This window comes from Dendrobates tinctorius, unplaced genomic scaffold, assembly GCF_039654945.1.
Source record: "Dendrobates tinctorius isolate UK_male_01 unplaced genomic scaffold, ASM3965494v1 ptg000265l, whole genome shotgun sequence".
NCBI classification, from domain to species: Eukaryota; Metazoa; Chordata; class Amphibia; order Anura; family Dendrobatidae; genus Dendrobates; species Dendrobates tinctorius.
The window spans coordinates 13,712,442-13,731,280 of record NW_027361932.1 but is presented as its reverse complement, the minus strand read 5'-3'; the positions used below and the strand labels follow the sequence as shown (position 1 = coordinate 13,731,280).

Sequence of the window (18,839 nt, the reverse complement as noted above, 5' to 3'; positions counted from 1 at the left end):
AGTGTGTCAGGTTGGTGTGTGTGGCGTAGTGTACATCAGTTTGGGGTGTGTGTGTGTGGTGTATACTACACCACACACACCAACCTGACGTACACTACATACTTTCCATTAGCGACATGGTGTCCGCTAATGATTGGAGCTAATTTTCCATTCCCTTCTGAGCCATGCCGTGCGGCCAAACAGTGGTTTATGACCACATATGAGGTATTGGTGTACTCAGGAGAATTTGCCCAACAAATTTTAGGATCCATTTTATCCTGTTGCCCATGTGAAAATGAAAAAATTGAGGCTAAAGCAAAATTTTTGTGGAAAAAAAAAGTACTTTTTCTTTTTTACAGATCAATTTGTGAAGCACCTGGGGGTTCAAGGTGCTCACTATGCATCTAGATAAGTTTCTTGGAGGGTCTAGTTTCCAAAATGGGGTCACTTGTGGGGGAGCTCCAATGTTTAGGCACACAGGAGCTCTCCAAACGCGACATGGCAACCGCTAAATATTCAAGCATATTTTTCATTCAAAAGCTCCTTCCCTTCTGAGCCCTGCCGTGCGGCCAAACAGTGGTTTATGACCACATATGAGGTATTGATGTGCTCAGGAGAAATTGCCCAACAAATTTTAGCATCCATTTTATCCTGTTGCCCATGTGAAAATGAAAAAATTGATACTAAAAAAAATTTTTGTTGGAAAAATTAAAATGTCCATTTTTTCCTTCCATGTTGCTTTAGCTCCTGTGAAGCACCTGAAGGGTTAATAATCTTCTTGAATGTAGTTTTGAGTAGCTTGAGGGGTGCCGTTTTTAGAATGGTGTCACTTTTGGATATTTTCTGACATATAGATCCCTCAAAGTGACTTCAAATGTGAGGTGGTCCCTAAAAAAAATGGTTTTATAAATTTTGTTGTAAAAATGAGAAATTACTGGTCAACTTTTAACCCTTATAACTTCCTAACAAAAATAAATTTTGTTTCCAAAATTGTGTTGATGTAAAGTAGACATGTGGGAAATGTTATTTAGTAACTATTTTGTGTCACATAACTCTCTGGCTTATCAGAGTAAAAATTCAAAATTTGACAATTGCAAAATTTTCGCCAAATTTCCGATTTTTTTCACAAATAAACACAAAAATTATCGACCTAAATCTACCACTAACATGAAGTCCAATATGTCACGAAAAAACTATCTCGGAATCGCTAGGATGCGTTGAAGCGTTCCAGAGTTATTACCTCATAAAGGGACAGTGGTCAGAATTGCACAAAATGGCCTGGTCGTTAAGGTCAAAATAGGCTTGGTCATGAAGGGGTTAAAGAGAAATGAATATTCATTGCCCTCCACGCCCATGGGTGTGGAATGCAGTGAATATTTCTCTTTAGCAGTGGGCACAGGAGTTAGCCGAGCAGCCGGTTCCTGCCTTTGTGAGCCGCTGCTCCGCCGACACCGCTCCCCCACCTCCCCATCGCAGCCAGTATATCCAGACTATAAGACGCACGCCCCATTTTCTTTCACATTTTTGGAGGAAAAAAGTGCATTTTATAGTCCAAAAAATACGGTACCTTTTTTTAATTGAAGCATCTAATGAGCGTTTGGAAAAGTTATCGGGAAGAAGAGGGGGCGAAGGCTCACCTGTGGCATCTCTTATTGTGATATTAGCTGTGTAGGGGTGTTATCAGTCACTCTAATCTTTCCTCTGTTGATAATGAGCCTGCTGATAACTCTTCATGAAAGGACAAACCCCAGTGCCCACTGTGAAAATTGCAAGATTACCAATTTTGTTTTTTTAATGGAGATGTGATGAATAAAAAATCATTCTATATTGTTGTTTTTTTTTGTTTGTTTTTTTTTTACAATATATTTGTACATAAATACATAAAAACCTAATTTAGACAATAGGTCTTTTTCTGACTACACATTCCCTTTTACACAGATTTCTACTTCAAATCATGATTTTAGCTAAGCCATAGCTACTGTCTGTATAGAATAAACATCTGATCATTACAAAGCGCTGATTATCGACTTATTTATACTTACTTGAGCAAACTTTTTTTTTTATGTACTTTCCTAGGCCACTGAAATTGACCGGTTAACTACATGGTACAACCCTCTTTCTGCTCCTGAGTTGGAGTTGGATCAAACAGGAGAAAACAGTGTTGCAAACTGGAGATCTAAGTACATCAGTCTTAGCGAAAAGCAATGGAAAGACAATGTTAATCTGGCTTGGAGTATTTCCCCTCATCTAGCAGTTCAGTTACCTACAAGGTGAAGGTTTCTTTCTTACAGATAAGACACACTAGTAATGTTTACTTGCAACTAGTGATGGATTCCTCTGGCTTCGGGACTCCACACTAATAGGAGGGCTCTGTGTCTTTTGTATATGAGGATTGTCTTGTTTTTGGTTAACAGATGGTCTTCAGAGAAGACCCTTTTCCCCAGGACACCTCTTAGGCTAGAGCTACACGGCGAATTTGGCCTCGACCGTTGTCGCGCAACAGAGGTTTGCTCAAGCCCGCTGCTCCTTGTTAGTGCTATAGAAGTGAATGGGTTGCACATTATGGTTTTTGCAACAGTGCAGTAGTGTAGGTGTCGCAGTGCTAATCCATTCGCTTCTGTAGCATAGGTATCAAGCAAAAATTGTTCACGCAACGGTTGTCAAAGTCACTAGAAATTTTGAAACAACAATGAAAAAAATGTATTTTATTCTTTTTACCATTATTTTAAGGGGCCATCTTTTGTTTGCAGATTTAAAAACACTGAAGCTATTGCTGGAGAAGTCACCCGGTTAGTGAGACTGGACCCAGGTGCTGTCAGTGACATTCCAGAGGCGATCAAAGTGAGTGTGGTGTAGAGCAGACATGCCATCTGGGCATTTTCATTTGTACATCATTGATAAGTGATTTTGTCTTTCAGTACCTGGTAACATGGCACACGATAGATGCAGATGCTCCTGAGCTTAGCCATATTCTATGTTGGGCACCAACTGACCCTCCTACTGGACTGTCTTATTTCTCCAGCATGTACCCTCCACATCCACTAACTGCCCAATATGGGGTGAAAGTACTGCGATCATTCCCTCCGGTAATGACTCAACCATCCTGTGTTATGCTTTTTTTACTTGCAGTCTTCAAAGCTGAGTCTTACGTTTTCATGTTTTTCCTTCTTGCTGTGCCCCCGCTTTATCTTTATATACTTATATACTTTATATATCTTTTTAGCCTTTGACCTCCTAATTTGCTCAACTTTTGCGAGTTGTGTTTTTTTTTCTCTTTTCATTTTCAGGATGCCATTCTTTTTTACATTCCACAAATCGTTCAAGCTCTGAGGTATGACAAGGTGAGTTGTTGTATATTGTCAAATGTTCTGAATGAATAGAAGTAATATATATCACACACACACACACGGGAAAAAGTATTTAGTCAGCCACCAATTGTGCAAGTTCGCCCACTTAAAAGGTTGAGAGAGGCCTGTAATTGACATCATAGGCAGACCACAACTATGAGAGTCAAAATGAGAAAACAAATCCAGAAAATCACCTTGTCTGATTTGGCAAGATTTATTTTGCAAATTATGGTGGAAAATAAGTATTTGGTCACCTAAAAACATACAAGATTTCTGGCTCTCACAGACCTGTAACTTCTTTAAGAGGCTCCTCTGTCCGCCACATGTAGTAATAGCACCTGTTTGAACTTATCAGTATTAAAGACACCTGTCCACAACCTCAAACAGTCACACTCCAAACTCCACTATGGTGAAGACCAAAGAGCTGTCGAAGGACACCAGAAACAAAATTGTAGCCCTGCACCAGGCTGGGAAGGCTGAATCTGCACTAGGCAAGCAGCTTATATGTGATGAAATCAACTGTGGGAGCAATAATAAAAAAAAATGGAAGACATACAATGGAAGTGGGAGAACTTGCACAATTAGTGGCTGACTAAATACTTTTTTCCCCACTGTATATAATATATAATAATTTGCAAAGGTAAAAAGAATCTTGTGCAACTATCTCAAATCAAGACCATCATGACAACTAGTATGTGCTATTTTTGTGGATAAGCTTTTTTCCATGCGCTTCAAATGTTAGCTGTCACTAATATTTCTTTTAATATGTACCTCATATTGTTAGATGAAAATGAGAATCTTTATTTTAGTATATTATTGTGGATTTGATAAAATATACAATCATTTGTGCAGATGGGTTATGTTCGGGAATACATTCTGTGGGCAGCAGCTAAGTCCCAGCTTTTGGCTCATCAGTTTATCTGGAACATGAAGACGAACATTTATCTGGATGAAGAAGGACACCAAAAGGACCGTAAGTGATGACAAACTTAAAGGGAATCTGTCAGTAAAAGAGCCACCTTGTGCAGCACTAATGCTGCATTCTGTCAAGGTGGCTCTTTTATTTAGGGTACCTTCCACCGCAGAAATAATCTTTTTTAAAATTGGTCAGACATACCTGATATTTGACGGGGGGCAGGTCTTTCCCCATCTGACCGAGACGCCTCACATCCGTCACTCATGTCTTCCTGCGTTGTTTGCTCCGCCTCTTCATTTTTATTTTCAAATCCTGGCACCTGCGCTGTAGTATGTATTCTGGGGCATGCGCAGTGACCGCTGCCTGTCCTCTCTCATGACTTCCTGGCCTTCCTATTGCACCTGCGTGGACGCGCGGCCAGAGATCCTGCCCCGCAGTCGCGTATGATTTATTCACACTGCGGGGCTGGGAATCTTGGGCATGAGAGCCGCAGATAACTACTGCGCATGCCCAAGATTCCCAGCCCCGCAGTGTGAATAAATCATAAGTGACTGCGGGGCGGGATCTCTGGCCATGCGATAGGAAGTCATGAGAGAGGACAGGCAGCGGTCACTGCGCATGCCCCAGAATACATACTACAGCGCAGGCACTAGGATTTGAAAAGAAAAATGAAGAGGCGGAGCAAACAACGCAAGAAGACATGAGTGACGGATGTGAGGCGTCGGTCAGATGGAGAAAGACCTGCCCCCCCTTGTCAAATATCAGGTATGTTTGACCAATTTTAAAAAAGATTATTTCTGCGGTGGAAGGTACCCTAAATAAAAGAGCCACCTTGACAGAATGCAGCATTAGTGCAGCACAAGGTGGCTCTTTTACTTAAAATCGTCTGGAGGGGATGACATGTTCCCTTTAATAACACATTTCCTTGAAGGGGTTTTCCACTACAATGATATTGATTAACTACTGTAAGGATAGATTATTAACATTAGTTGGGGTCTGACGATATTGGACCACCACCGATCTGATATTGATGGCCTGTAATTTTCATCTACAGCTGACATTGGAGATCTGCTGGAACAGCTCATGGAGGAAATCACAGGATCACTGTCAGGACCTGCCAAAGACTTCTACCAGCGGGAATTTGACTTTTTCAATAAAATAACCAACGTTTCTGCCATTATAAAGTAAGCCTTTCATATCTTTATTTTTACAACTTTTGTCCAACCCGCCGTTATTTGGTGATTTCTGCACCCTGAACACTAGCTACTTGTGCTGGCAGAACTAATATAAAATCTCAGCACCTTTTGGCAGTCAGTATAGTGAATGCAAGACTTTTTATGTTGGGGGGGTATAAGATGACTGTAGATGAGTAACACGGTTGGGCAACATTTCTATATTCTATATTTCCATAGAAATGTTCTCCAGCAATTTACCCCAATAACTACAGTGTTACTCCTTTACAGTTTTTCATCTTGAATCCTTAGCTCCGTTGTCTGGCCATTCTGCTGGTTTCTATATATTTTTTTTATATTTTGAATCAGTACAGATTTGCATCAAAAGTAAGTGGCAATTGACATCTAACGTAATCATACTTTATTAAACATTACAGCGCGCATGACACTGATATTAAAGTTCTTCCTTCCTATTATGTGAACATCACTATGTGTCAAGTAGTTTCATTTAAAGTAGAAATCCGTCTGGAACTGATATGTTCTGTGCATCACTGATCCTGCTACACTTTGTCCCTTATGTCATGAAAATCTGGCATTGATGTGTCATTACTGTCATGGCTTAATCAGTAGTATGCCGGGAAATGTGACTAGGGGCAAAGCAAATGTCTCCCATCTGTCTCATTAGGCAAATGGAGTGGATGCAGGCACAAAACTGTTTACAGTTTGGGAAAACGATTTATTCCACTCTAAGGAATAAGTTTAGACTAGCTTGGCCCGTGCAAAATTTTCGAACATTGGTCATCGGGGGCGCAGGCAATTTCAGAAAAAGCAAGCTGCTCAAATGTAAATGTATTTCATGAGCTGATGAACACAGACCGGTATTCTCGTATATGTAGATTGGTAATACAATAAATTGTTTTGATAAGTAGAGGCCAAAAAATGTTTTCCAGTTGAGGTGCCACCTGCAGGTCATTGTGTCTTTCTGCAGGTTTATGAAAATGAATGTTTAAACTATATTTTGTGATAAAATCGTCAATGTGTGGTTTGTTTGGCTGTTTTCTTGCTGAAGGGAGCAAGTTTACATTTCAAATGGTGTATCGTGTGTGTGTGTGTGTGGCGAAGTAATCAGCGAAAAAGCAGTGCATGTTTGCAAATGTGTTGGTAGTGTGCTTTGGGGTACTGTGGTGCCACCTGCAGATCATTTTTTCTTACTGCAGGTTTATGAAAATTAATGTTTAAACTGTATTTTGTGATCAAATCGTGGATGTGTGGTTTGTTTGGCTATTTTCTTGCTGAAGGGGGCAAGTTTACCTTTCAAATGGTGTATCATTTGTGTGTGTGGGTGCAGTATGAATAGGGATACAAAGGAATCACCGAAAAACAGTGTTTAGAAATAATAGAATAGATATTTTCCCGTCAGATTTTTGTATCCTGTGAATTTTTTCCCCTCTCTTGTGGAATTGCTGACCAAGTAGGTCCAAATACATACTGGAATCATTGGAATCAAAATCAACTGAAACATGCTACATATAATATCCATCTGGCCGTATGCTTATATAGAAGACCAGAAAGAGATATTTAAGGACACTCCAAATAGCATTAATCCTACAGAAAGCATGGAGTAATTGTCTGCAAAAAGTTATTAATATTATAAAAGTTTATTCAAACATGAAGGCTAATGCATGTAACAAAACATGTAAAAAAAAAAAAAAGGTAAAACACAGAAAAGGCTCAGGTGAAAAGGACATCAATTCATCAATTATGGATCAGGATAGGGAAAATCTGGGCAAATCACCGTAGCACCATAATTGTATGGTTAGTTAAAGTGCTTAGTGCTTACCGAGTACAACAATGGTGCCCTGTAATTTTGATATGTGTACATGCACACCCAAACCATGGGTGTTAACTTGACAGGAGTCAGTACCAGAATTAGTAAGGTACAGTGCCTTGCGAAAGTATTCGGCCCCTTGGAACTTTTCAACCTTTTCCCACATATCATGCTTCAAACATAAAGATACCAAATGTAAACTTTTGGTGAAGAATCAACAACAAGTGGGACACAATTGTGAAGTTGAATGAAATTTATTGGTTATTTTAAATTTTTGTGGAAATTAAAAAACTGAAAAGTGGGGCGTGCAATATTATTTGGCCCCTTTACTTTCAGTGCAGCAAACTCACTCCAGAAGCTTATTGTGAATGATCCAATGTTGTTCTAAATGACTAATGATAATAAATATAATCCACCTGTGTGTAATAAAATCTCCGTATAAATGCACCTGCTCTGTTATGGTCTCATGGTTTTGTTTGATGCACAGAGAGCATCATAAAGACCAAGGAACACAACAGACAGGTCTGTGATACTGTTGTGGAGAAGTTTAAAGCTCGATTTGGATACAAAATTATTTCCAAAACTTTAAACATCCCAAGGAGCACTGTGCAAGCGATCATATTGAAATGGAAGGAGTATCATACCACTGCAAATTTACCGAGACCCGGCCGTCCTTCTAAACTTTCATCTCAAACAAGGAGAAGACTGATCAGAGATGCAGCCAAGAGGCCCATGATCACTCTGGATGAACTGCAGAGATCTACAGCTGGGTTGGACAGTCTGTCCATAGGACAACAATCAGTCGTACACTGCACAAATCTGGCCTTTATGGAAGAGTGGCAAGAAGAAAGCCATTTCTCAAAGATATCCATAAAGAGTGTCGTTTAACGTTTGCAACAAGTCACCTGGGAGACACACCAAACATGTGGAAGAAGGTGCTATGGTCAGATGAAGCCAAAATCGAATTTTCTGGCAACAATGCCAAACGATATGTTTGGTGTAAAGGAAACACAGCTCATCACCCTGAACACACCATCCCCACTGTCAAACATGGTGGTGGCAGCATCATGGTTTGGGCCTGCTTTTCTTCAGAAGGGACAGGGAAGATTGTTAAAATTGATGGGAAGATGGATGGAGCCAAATACAGGACCATTCTTGAAGAAAACCTGTTGGAGTCTGCAAAAGACCTGAGACTGGGACAGAGATTTGTCTTCCAACAAGACAATGATCTCAAACATAAAGCAAAATCTACAATGGAATGGTTCACAAATAAACGAATCCAGGTGTTAGAATGGCCAAGTCAAAGTCCAGACTTGAATCCAATCGAGAATCTGTGGAAAGAGCTGAAAACTGCTGTTCACAAACGATCTCCATCAAACCTCACTGAGCTCGAGCTGTTTGCCAAGAAAGAATGGGCAAGAATTTCAGTCTCTCGATGTACAAAACTGATAGAGACATACCCCAAGCGACTTACAGCTGTAATCGCAGCAAAAGGAGGCGCAACAAAGTATTAAGTTAAAGGGGTCGAATAATATTGCACGCCCCACTTTTCAGTTTTTGAATTTCCACAAAAATTTAAAATAACCAATAAATTTCGTTCAATTTCACAATTGTGTCCCACTTGTTGTTGATTCTTCACCAAAAATTTACATTTGGTATCTTTATGTTTGAAGCATGATATGTGGGAAAAGGTTGAAAAGTTCCAGGGAGCCAAATACTTTCACAAGGAACTGTATAATACTTAATCGCTGATGTAGAAATACACATAGAGCTTAAGATATAACAAGAACTGGATCCAAAAAAAAGGTGATCAAAATAAGGCCACTGCAGCCCCAACGCACGTTTCGCATGGGCTTCATCGGGGGTGCTGTGTGGAATAAGCAGCAAATCTTTGGCAAAGCATTGTGTCAAGTCATTATTCCCTTGCCCTTAGTGTCTCTGATGAATTACTTTGCTATGCACTGCTTATGTATGGCAATGTTTTGTATTGTTATAAACATTTTCCTTTTTTTTTTTTTAACTGAAAACCCTGTCCATCTATCTGTGTTACAAATATTGCCTTCTTTTTAATTGCCAGACCATACCCTAAAGGTGAAGAACGTAAAAAAGCTTGTCTTAATGCCCTGTCTGATGTAAAGGTGCAGCCAGGTAAGATCTTTTGCTTTTTTTTTGTTTTGTTTTTTAGATATTTAGATTACGACATGTAAATGTTTTCTAATCCAGTAATTGATGTTTAGAAGCATTGGTAAACGGTAAAATATGGTGTCCTTTCCTGTAGATGTTGTGTCAAAAGACCATATATCTTGGTCTGTATATGGATCTTGGTTCCCAGACTGACTGTTAAACTCCTGACCCAAACATACAGCTTCATAGACACAGATGAGGCTGTAATTATGGACCCACCGCCAGACCATGCATTGCAGTCCATATACAGACCATGAAATGTGCTTGTGTGAGCCCGGCCTATCACTAGTAAAGTCAGGTGGTAATTGTATTGTATTGCTGTGCTGTTGTATAGCTGTATTATTCTAGTGTTTGATGTGCATGTTCATTCTGGGTCCATTTTTCAGGTTGCTACTTGCCCAGTAACCCAGAAGCTATAGTTTTGGATATTGACTTCCAATCTGGAACACCCATGCAAAGGTGAAAATACATTTTTTTGTAAGATAAAAGTTTGTCACATGCCATAAAAACAAAAGATTAGATCTGTGGGTATGCCTTTTAAGGCTAGGGCCACATGGTGACCTTTTACACGACAACAGATCTCTGAAAAGAAAGTTGAGCTACAAAAATATCTGTGCAACCCGCTGTTTTATTTGCAACTGTAGAGTTGTGATTTTGCTGTAAAGAGAACAGCCAAGTTGTAGCTAACTTGCAACCAACGACACAAAAATCGAAAACATTTGCTACTCTGTTTTGCAGGTCGCAAAGCAACGCCCTAGTTATTCATTACGTGCAGTGTTGCAATGTTCATTCTGTAGATTTCCAAAGTTGTCAGCTTTGCTGTATAGGCTGAGATGACACTAGCAGAGTCATTTCATGATCATTAAAGTATCTGTATGCATCTTCCCTGCTATACTCTGGTCTCCTGGGGGTGAAGCAATACTCCATCTGCACCTACCGACTTTATTAGTGTCTTGATATTTCTTTGACAAACAACTTCCATTAATTGTAGCTGCCCTAAACCACGACCTGCTGCACCGTCTTTACAGGCCATACCGGAAGGAAGGTTTTAAAAATGCATATTAAATCACAAAACTCAAGATAAAAAGCGGACGGCACCGCTGTTACCGTGTATCTTCAAATGATGTGCGGCATGCAGAAGCCCAACAGCTGGGAGTCTCGGGTGCCAGACCTGGAAACAGTCAATCCTGGGAATCCATGCAAAGAGAAAAGGTCGCACTCATCGAGATGAAAGTTTCACTGGTTTATTGACATATCATGAACATGTCAAGTCGGGGGAGTAACATAAGTGTTGATTTCTATGGATTCTGCCACACTATGGTGTGGCCCGTCTTAATTGTTTGTGGCCAAATTGGATCTTTGGTAGAGATTTTACGTGCACGGAGAAAAGAATACACAAGACAAAGTGTATCATGTCAATATGATTCTTCTCTGTCTTTAATCCAAAGTGAGCAGCTTTTATACAGATATTGTGTTAACATGATCCTAATATTCAGCAAAGCGTTTATATAGTGTTACAATTTTGATTCTTGTATATATTCATGTGCCATATATTCTCCTCTTAACATAAGGAGTGCAAGGAAGGCTGACAACGGCTGTTTCGCGCTGCTCGAGCGCTTCAACGGGGACCCGTTGAAGTGCTCGAGCAGCGTGAAACGGTCGTTGTCAGCCTTCCTTGCACTCCTTATGTCACTCCCCCGACTTGACATGTTCATGATATGTCAATAAACCAGTGAAACTTTCGTCTCGATGAGTGCGACCTTTTCTCTTTGCATGGATTAAAAATACATATGTTATCTGACTTAAAGAGAAAGCATTTGGTCTGCACTTACAATGACTGATCCTACTAAGGGAGGCCTATCAATAAGTCATGGTGGTTGGGAAAAGCAGGACTCACAAGCTTTCTCTGAGTCCTGGCAGCCATTTATATATGAAATTACTGACTCCGACCATAAACAAGTATATGTCCATGAACTGCATCTTGTTTGTTCTCTCTGTCTTATGCCTCCCTATGGTAGGGGAGTATGAGATATGCACATAGGATAAGTCAGTCATTATCGGTAATATATGGTGATGTGTGCGCTATGTCTTTAGCTGTATGTGTGCCATTGCTGTGGCATCTAATAAGTGTTTGTTCTTGTAGTGCCGCTAAAGCGCCATATCTTGCCAAGTTCAAGGTGAAGAGATGTGGAGTCAGTGAGCTGGAGAAGGAAGGTACATGTAATCACTTGTAGGGCCATGTCTAGAATATGGGGTCCAGTTTTGGGCTCCACCTTTTAAAAAGGATATTCAGAAACTAGTCAGTGCAGAGACGGGCTACTAGATTATTACAAGGGATGGAAGGCCTCTCATATGATGAAAAGTTGGGCTTGTTTAGCTTAGGAAAAAGATGCCTCAGATTAGATCTCATTTATATGTATACATACATGTGTGGTCAGTACAAAGGACTGGCACATGACTTATTCCTTCCAAAGACCATACTGAGGACTAGAACTAGGGGACATTCATTACAGGTGGAAGAAAGGCGATTCCGGCAGCTAAATAGGAAAGGGTTCTTTACAGTTAGCGCGGTCAGACTGGAATGCCCGACCACAATAGGTAGTAATGGTAGATACTATAACGACTTTTAAAAAGGGGCTGGATGATTTCCTTGATACACATAACATTGCGGTTTATACTTAATTTAGTGACAAAATGAAGAATTGGTGGAGAAAGGTTGAACTTGATGGACCGAGGTCTTTTTTCAGCCTGTGTAGCTGTTACCAAATAAGTATATAATATATTGTATTTTACAGACATCCTTCAATTCTTGAAAATTTCTCCAACTCTTAGGTCTCCGTTGTCGCTCTGACTCCATTGATGAAAGCGAGGAGGAAGATGTGGATAAAAAGATATGCTGGCAAGCAGCCATCTTTAAAGTGGGAGATGATTGCAGACAAGTGAGTGGACAGGATTGTAATAAATGGGAAAAGGTGCAGTTTGCTATTATACTAGACTCCTCTAAATGTGTGTCAGGAACTATTGCCTGAACACAACGACAGTGCCTGATGTTCAGATCTATCATCAGTAGGTTTTTACCTGTTTCCTCCCTGGCAGGATATGCTGGCTCTGCAGATAATTGATTTATTCAAGAACATTTTCCAGCTGGTTGGACTTGACCTCTTTGTCTTTCCGTACAGAGTAGTGGCAACAGCTCCTGGGGTGAGTTGAAATTTCGAAGGAAATGTTAGATCCATTATGTGTATGGATGATGTGGCCCTTTTATTTCTCTTACTGACATTCATGTGTCCTATTTATGCATATGAAATATCACTGTACCACAAAACCATATTATTATAAGGCTATTTTAATATTTTTCCTCATGGCTGGGCTAAAATTAATTTGGCATCAATTTTGCATCAAAACATGTCTTACCTCATGAATACGATTTTACCTCTTTGTCAGTGGCCCACAAACTGGTACTGTAAATCAGAATAAGTGGTGTTCATCAATTTCCCTTTTTTGCAGGAAGCCTTATTTGTAGCTCTTTATATACAGTATTGGCTGAAAGTGTTGGCACCCTTGAAATTTCCAGAAAATAGCACTGATTCATCTAGAACATAAGGATAATCCCAAAAGGTTGATGCATCTAGCTGCGCTAACCTGGGAATTCTACATTTTCTGTCCCTGATCATTAGTATCCTTGTCCTATTAGTATCCAGCAGGGTGGATGAAGGGTTCATCATTGTAATATTGCATGACAAGAAAATGAAATATTCTGGTGATATGCAATAAAATTTGTCAGTAAGTAATGTGGATATTTGTTGTATTCCAGTGTGGCGTTATCGAGTGTATTCCAAACTGCACCTCAAGAGATCAGCTGGGCCGACAGACAGACTTTGGCATGTATGACTACTTCACTAGGCAATATGGAGATGAGTCTACTCAGGCATTTCAAAAGGTACAATATTTCTGCACAGACTTGTACATAAATAATTCTAATATATTTCTTCTTATGATGTATATTGAAAAATGGGTATAATGCATAAATAGGAAGCCAGCCTCTCTGGGAGACAAGTGTTGGGCAGCTTAATAGGGTTGTCCCCTACTTGGCTGTAGCTCTCTCACTTCCTCCGGATGTATATCATACGTCCGAAGATGGGGAGAGTGAAGCCAGCACTGATTGGCCACAGGGATCACGTGACATAATAATGTCACGCAATCCCCGGGAGAGGGAGAGCCAGCACCAACACTGTTGGAAAGGCGCTGGCACCTGAGGTGAGTAGAAGCATTATAATATTACAAGAGGGAAACATACGGATTGATAAGGGGTTGTCTGAGTAGTAGTGGAGGTGATTATTCCCGTTAGTAAAGATGCATGATTATTGGGTTAGTTGGTTGTCAGCTAAACTAGCTTTCTTCTACGCCTCATTGGGGGGCACAGAGATAGTGGGTGTTATGCTCCTGGCCACTAGGAGGACACTAAGTAAACCCGAAAAAAACTTAGCTCTTCCCCTGCAGTATACACCCCCCTCGCTGGCTGAGATTTCTCCAGTTCTTGCTTAGTGTCTATAGGAGGCACTTGGGTCTAGGTTCAGACCCCACCGTTTTAATTTTATTTTTGATTTTTCTGTAAATTTTTATTTTTTAATTAACGGAGTGAAGGGGGCGACGGTTCCTTTCTATGGCCCGCTCTCCCCCAAACCAACAACAGGCAAGCATGCGGAGTAAACCTCCCCGTACATTTTCCTGTGACGATTGGGGCTGATTCCTCTGGTGATCATGGCAAATGATCTTTACGGTCCCGGTAATCCACGGATACGAGGGCAAGCGCATGGAGTGCAATGGAGAAGACTGGAACAGCGCTTCCGAATGCCCTGAATCAGCCCCATAGCTCTCCATCCCCCTGCCATAGGGAGGATCGATTGAGCATACCCCTTTAAGAACTCCTCCAGCTCTGCTACATCAGCCCAGGGGGATGAGAAGACCTGCATGGATGGCAGGGACAGTGACGGCAGGCCTGAGCACTGGAGTAGAGGTATGGGGTCGGGTCCTGGCCCCCGGGAGAAGCGCTGACTTAGCGTCCAGCCTACTAGGGCGCCGCCCACTAGCGCCTCCCTGCCCCCGGTGCCTACCGCGGGCAGGCCAAAAATTTAGTCCCCGGCTTTTCCAGCCTACTAGGCCACAATTTGAATAGCGCCGCCCGCGCTAACGTCGTCGCCCCCACCTCTTGGCGCCTCTCATTACTTACGAGACGCGCAATTCTAATCTCGGGGGCCATATCTTTTACCTCAGCTGCCATTAACCCCTTCAGGAGCGCTATGCCTGCTCTGGACAGCCGGATACCAGGTGACACCACAGGGCCACCGCTTTCCTCCCGGGGGGACACAGCACAGGACCGTGGGTAAGCAGCATCTGCCCTCAGATTAAAGCTTAACCCCTTCCCGGCACATTCCCTACAGCTGCAGACAGACTCTGCCGTTAACCATTTCAGGAGCGCTATGTCTCAATCTAAGGAGGCTAAACGGGCTGCTAAGAAGCACACTGCGATTTTTACCGTGTATACCACTTGCAAGTCTGCCTTACCCAGTGCACAGACTAATTCATTATCCACGGATTGCGACCTGGCCTGTGCCCCGACCTGCGCTCAAATGCCCCTCGCCACCGCTGCTGACGGGCCTCCTGCGTTTAGTACCCCTGAGTGGGCTGCGTCCCTGTCACGGTCAGTGGAGTCTCTGACCCAGGCTATATTCTCCCTCCGGGAGGACTCTTTAAGTCAGAAAGCGTCCTTACCTCCCGAAGAGAGCTCTGGCGTCGGCCGGGAACCGTCCACCAGCAGGGGCTGTATTCGTTCAAGGGATAGGTCTCTAGAAAGCGGACCCATGACGCGTCCCCTAGACACGTTCGCGCCTCAGCATCTGCGACTCCTGTCTCTCCCTCTCCTGAGGTTCACAGCGAGCACGACTCTGAATTCGAATCTGACACGTCAGCCCCTCAGAATCCCTCAACTGATCAAGAGTCGCTTAATTCTCTTATAGAACCAGTCAACAGGACTCTGAAGTTGGATTAGGAAAATATTCCCGCTCCAGCACACCCTATCTCATTTAAGAAAACCAAGCGTGTGCGCGCAGGTTATTTACCAGCCATCCAGACTTTAAGGAAATTGTCCAGAAACATAGGGATTGTCCACATAAGCGGGCAAAAGTCTACTCAGGCTAAATACCCTTTTGATCCAGACCTAATGAATGATTGGTTACAGTCCCCTCCGGTGGACCCTCCTGTATCGCGTCTTGCTTCTAAAACGCTCCTATCTGTTTCTGAGGGTTCCTCAGTAAGAAACCCCCTCCGATCGTCAAATTGGCTACCTTGCCTGTTCAGTTTTTTTAAGCTTCAGGAGCAGTGCTTTTTCCATCTTTCGCGTCAATTTGGGTCACTAAGGCAATGGCCGCTTGGGCAGAAGTCTTGATTACTTCCTTCCAGGGCACCACTGTCGCCAGGCAGATAATTCACGCAGCGGACTTTGTAGTGGACGCTTCTTTTGATGCCGCCAATTGCGCTGCTCAAACTGCCGCTAATGCGATCTCCATTAGAAGAGCGACTGGCGGGCGGATGCCACATGTAAAAGATCGTTGACTTCTCTCCCCTTTCAAACGGGTCGTCTTTTTGGAGAGAAACTGGACCAGCTCATTTCTGATACTACCGGGGGAAAAAGTAAATTCCTTCCTCAACAAAAGGCTTTTCGGCCGTTTCGCAACCAACAGCCGACGTGTCTTTGATCTTTTTGCAACAATTCCGGTTGGTCCTCCTCTACCTTTCTCTTCCGGATCAGGTCGGTCCCTGCGCGGAGACAGAGGCTCCCAGGTCTCATACAGACCTAACCGCTCTTGGAAACCCAGGTCTAGGGCTTCTGGATCTAGGGGAGCCAGATCTCATACATCTACCCAATGACTTGCTGCGGTATCCAGCGGACACCGACAAAGTAGGCGGTCACCTACTTTCCTTCAGCCACACCTGGCTCGCGGTCGTCCACGACAAGTGGGTCAGGGAGCTGGTGTCCTCCGGATACAAGATAGAATTTTCTTCTCCCCCTCCAACTCTGTTTTTCCCTCCCCCCCCCCCCCCCCCCCCCCCCCAAGAAAGAGACAAGAGCCTTCCTTCGGGCTGTTCAGGCTCTGCTAAGGCACGGAGTCATCATTCCGGTCCCTCATCACGAAAGGTTCAGAGGATTTTATTCAAACCTTTTTGTGGTTCCAAAGAAGGACGGGACAATGAGACCCATTCTGGATCTCAAACTGTTAAATCTGTTTTTTCAGGGTACGGCAATTCCGAATGGAATCTCTCCGATCAGTTGTCGCTTCCATGGAAAAAGGAGAGTTCCTAGCATCCAACGACATCAAGGACGCTTACCTTCACATTCCGATCTGCCCGTCTCACCAGCAGTTCCTGCGTTTGCAATTCACAAGGAACACTTCCAGTTCGTTGCCTTGCCCTTCGGACTCGCCACCGCCCCCAGGGTCTTTACCAAGGTCATGGCGGCTGTCATGGCCATTCTCCACTCTCGGGGAGTAGTGGTGTTACCGTATCTGGACGACCTGCTCATCAAGGGTCCGTCCCTTCCAGTCTGCGAGGATTCCGTGGATATAACAGTAAATACACTATTCCCGTCTCCCATGACGGCACACATGAGAGAGGGGATCCGCCCAGTCAGGACAGGAACCCTACTGAAGATAAAAGGGCGGTACCTCTCCCTCGCTTCAGTTGGGTTTCCTGTCCTGACAGGGACCCGTGCTGAAGACAGCAGGTCACACTTACCTGCCCCTCTCCCGTGCCGGCGTAGAAGATCAGGCTGGGCTCCTGAGCGCTGGGCGTCGGGATGGAGGAAGCGCCGTCCGCGGGTCCTCCGGGGCTCAGCGTCCGAGCGGGCGCAGGAACAGCACGGCGGGGGTCCTGGGGCTCTGCCGTGGCTGCCGCGCCACCCTCTCCCCCTCTGCCGGTGATTCCCTGCTCAGGAGCGTTGAGGGAGCGGCCGCTTCCGGGTCGCGCTCCTCTGACGTCACGCGCAGGGCACGCTGGGAAGGGGCGTGCCCGCGTGACGTCGGAGGCGGCGCCGACAATCCAAGATGGCGGCGCCCATGGTGAAGAACGCCGATCGGTGAAGAGAGATCCCAGCGGTATGGCGGGGGGGGAGGGGCGGTGGGATTTACCGGAGGAGGCGGAGAGTGCAGTGGATCCCCCTTACATAAGGGGGATGACCACAGAAGACGCACTCATGCCCAAGACTTCAGAATGGAAGTGGGGCAAGACGAGCAGCGTCAGCAGCAGCGTCAGCAGCAAGACCTCTCGCCAGATGCCAGGCCGAGCCACCAACATACCAGGAGCAGTCGCTCAAGTGGTGGGAGCGGCAGTCATAAGCGCAATCGGCATGACTCTGGGACGTCCAGGAGAAACGTCACGAGTGCATCTGAGGAGCCTCCGAGATCGGTATCCCTGATTGACAGCGGTGGTGAGTGATCTACGTGAATGTCACCCTTATGGTAATGGGGTTCCATTTTTTCTGTTTGATCACTAGGGGGCGAGGAAGGCCAGCAGCAAAACCAAAAATAGAGAATGCGCCCTATGTAAAAACCCGCTGGCAGATCAGTGGCAGAAAGATCTCTACGCTGACTGTATTAACAGGACTATACAGGAGGAGACCCCTGATTTGGTGACTAGTCTGAAGGAGTTAATACATCAGGAGGTGAAAGGTTCCTTAAAGGCAGCCCTTAAAAAGAAAAGAAACCGTAGAAGGAGCTCCGATTCAGAGGCCTCGCCAAAGCAGAAGGGGCGGGATAGATCTTTGTCCCCCTCCACCTCCTCTTCCTCTACGCAGTCCTCAGAATCCTCCTCGGACAGCGATATAGGCGGCCGTCCATGTTTCCCAACGGAGGACGTAGAAAAACTGGTCAAGGCCATTAGAGCCACAATGGGCCTTAAAGAAGAAAAAACTCCCAAATCATTAGAGGATGTAATGTTTGGAGGACTGGAGGAAAAGCGAAAGCGTACCTTCCCTGTAAATGATAAAATAAAAGCGCTAATTGACAGGGAATGGAAAAAGACACAGCGGTCAGGGGGCTTACCTTCCACATCAAAGAGGAGGTACCCTTTTGACCAGAAGGACTCAGAAACCTGGGAAAAAGTCCCAAAAATTGATGGGGCTGTAGCCAGATCCTCAAAAAAGGTATCCCTGCCATTAGAAGATTCTGACGTGTTGAAAGACCCGCTTGATAAAAAAGCAGATGGGTTTCTGAAGCACATCTGGGAAGCTTCAGCAGGGGGATTGAAGCCAGCAATAGCCGGTACCTGTACCGCTCGTGCCCTCATGGTCTGGCTGCAACAAATAGAGGACCAGATCAAGGATAGAGTTCCTAGAGACGAAATTCTAGCTAATCTAACAT

General features: G+C 43.8%; 1 protein-coding gene across 2 annotated transcripts in view; it reads left to right on the top strand.

Moving 5' to 3' along the window:
* Positions 1 to 18,839, top strand: part of PI4KA (phosphatidylinositol 4-kinase alpha) — a 201,207-nt gene that overhangs the window by 170,334 nt on the left and 12,034 nt on the right. For both annotated transcript variants that reach the window (XM_073559137.1, XM_073559136.1), the window contains 12 exons: positions 2,056 to 2,249; positions 2,730 to 2,820; positions 2,898 to 3,065; positions 3,267 to 3,320; positions 4,179 to 4,299; positions 5,297 to 5,426; positions 9,320 to 9,390; positions 9,813 to 9,885; positions 11,570 to 11,640; positions 12,259 to 12,365; positions 12,523 to 12,627; positions 13,241 to 13,366. In XM_073559137.1, coding sequence (XP_073415238.1) covers positions 2,056 to 2,249; positions 2,730 to 2,820; positions 2,898 to 3,065; positions 3,267 to 3,320; positions 4,179 to 4,299; positions 5,297 to 5,426; positions 9,320 to 9,390; positions 9,813 to 9,885; positions 11,570 to 11,640; positions 12,259 to 12,365; positions 12,523 to 12,627; positions 13,241 to 13,366 — 1,311 coding nt within the window. The remainder of the gene's footprint in view (positions 1 to 2,055; positions 2,250 to 2,729; positions 2,821 to 2,897; positions 3,066 to 3,266; positions 3,321 to 4,178; positions 4,300 to 5,296; positions 5,427 to 9,319; positions 9,391 to 9,812; positions 9,886 to 11,569; positions 11,641 to 12,258; positions 12,366 to 12,522; positions 12,628 to 13,240; positions 13,367 to 18,839) is intronic.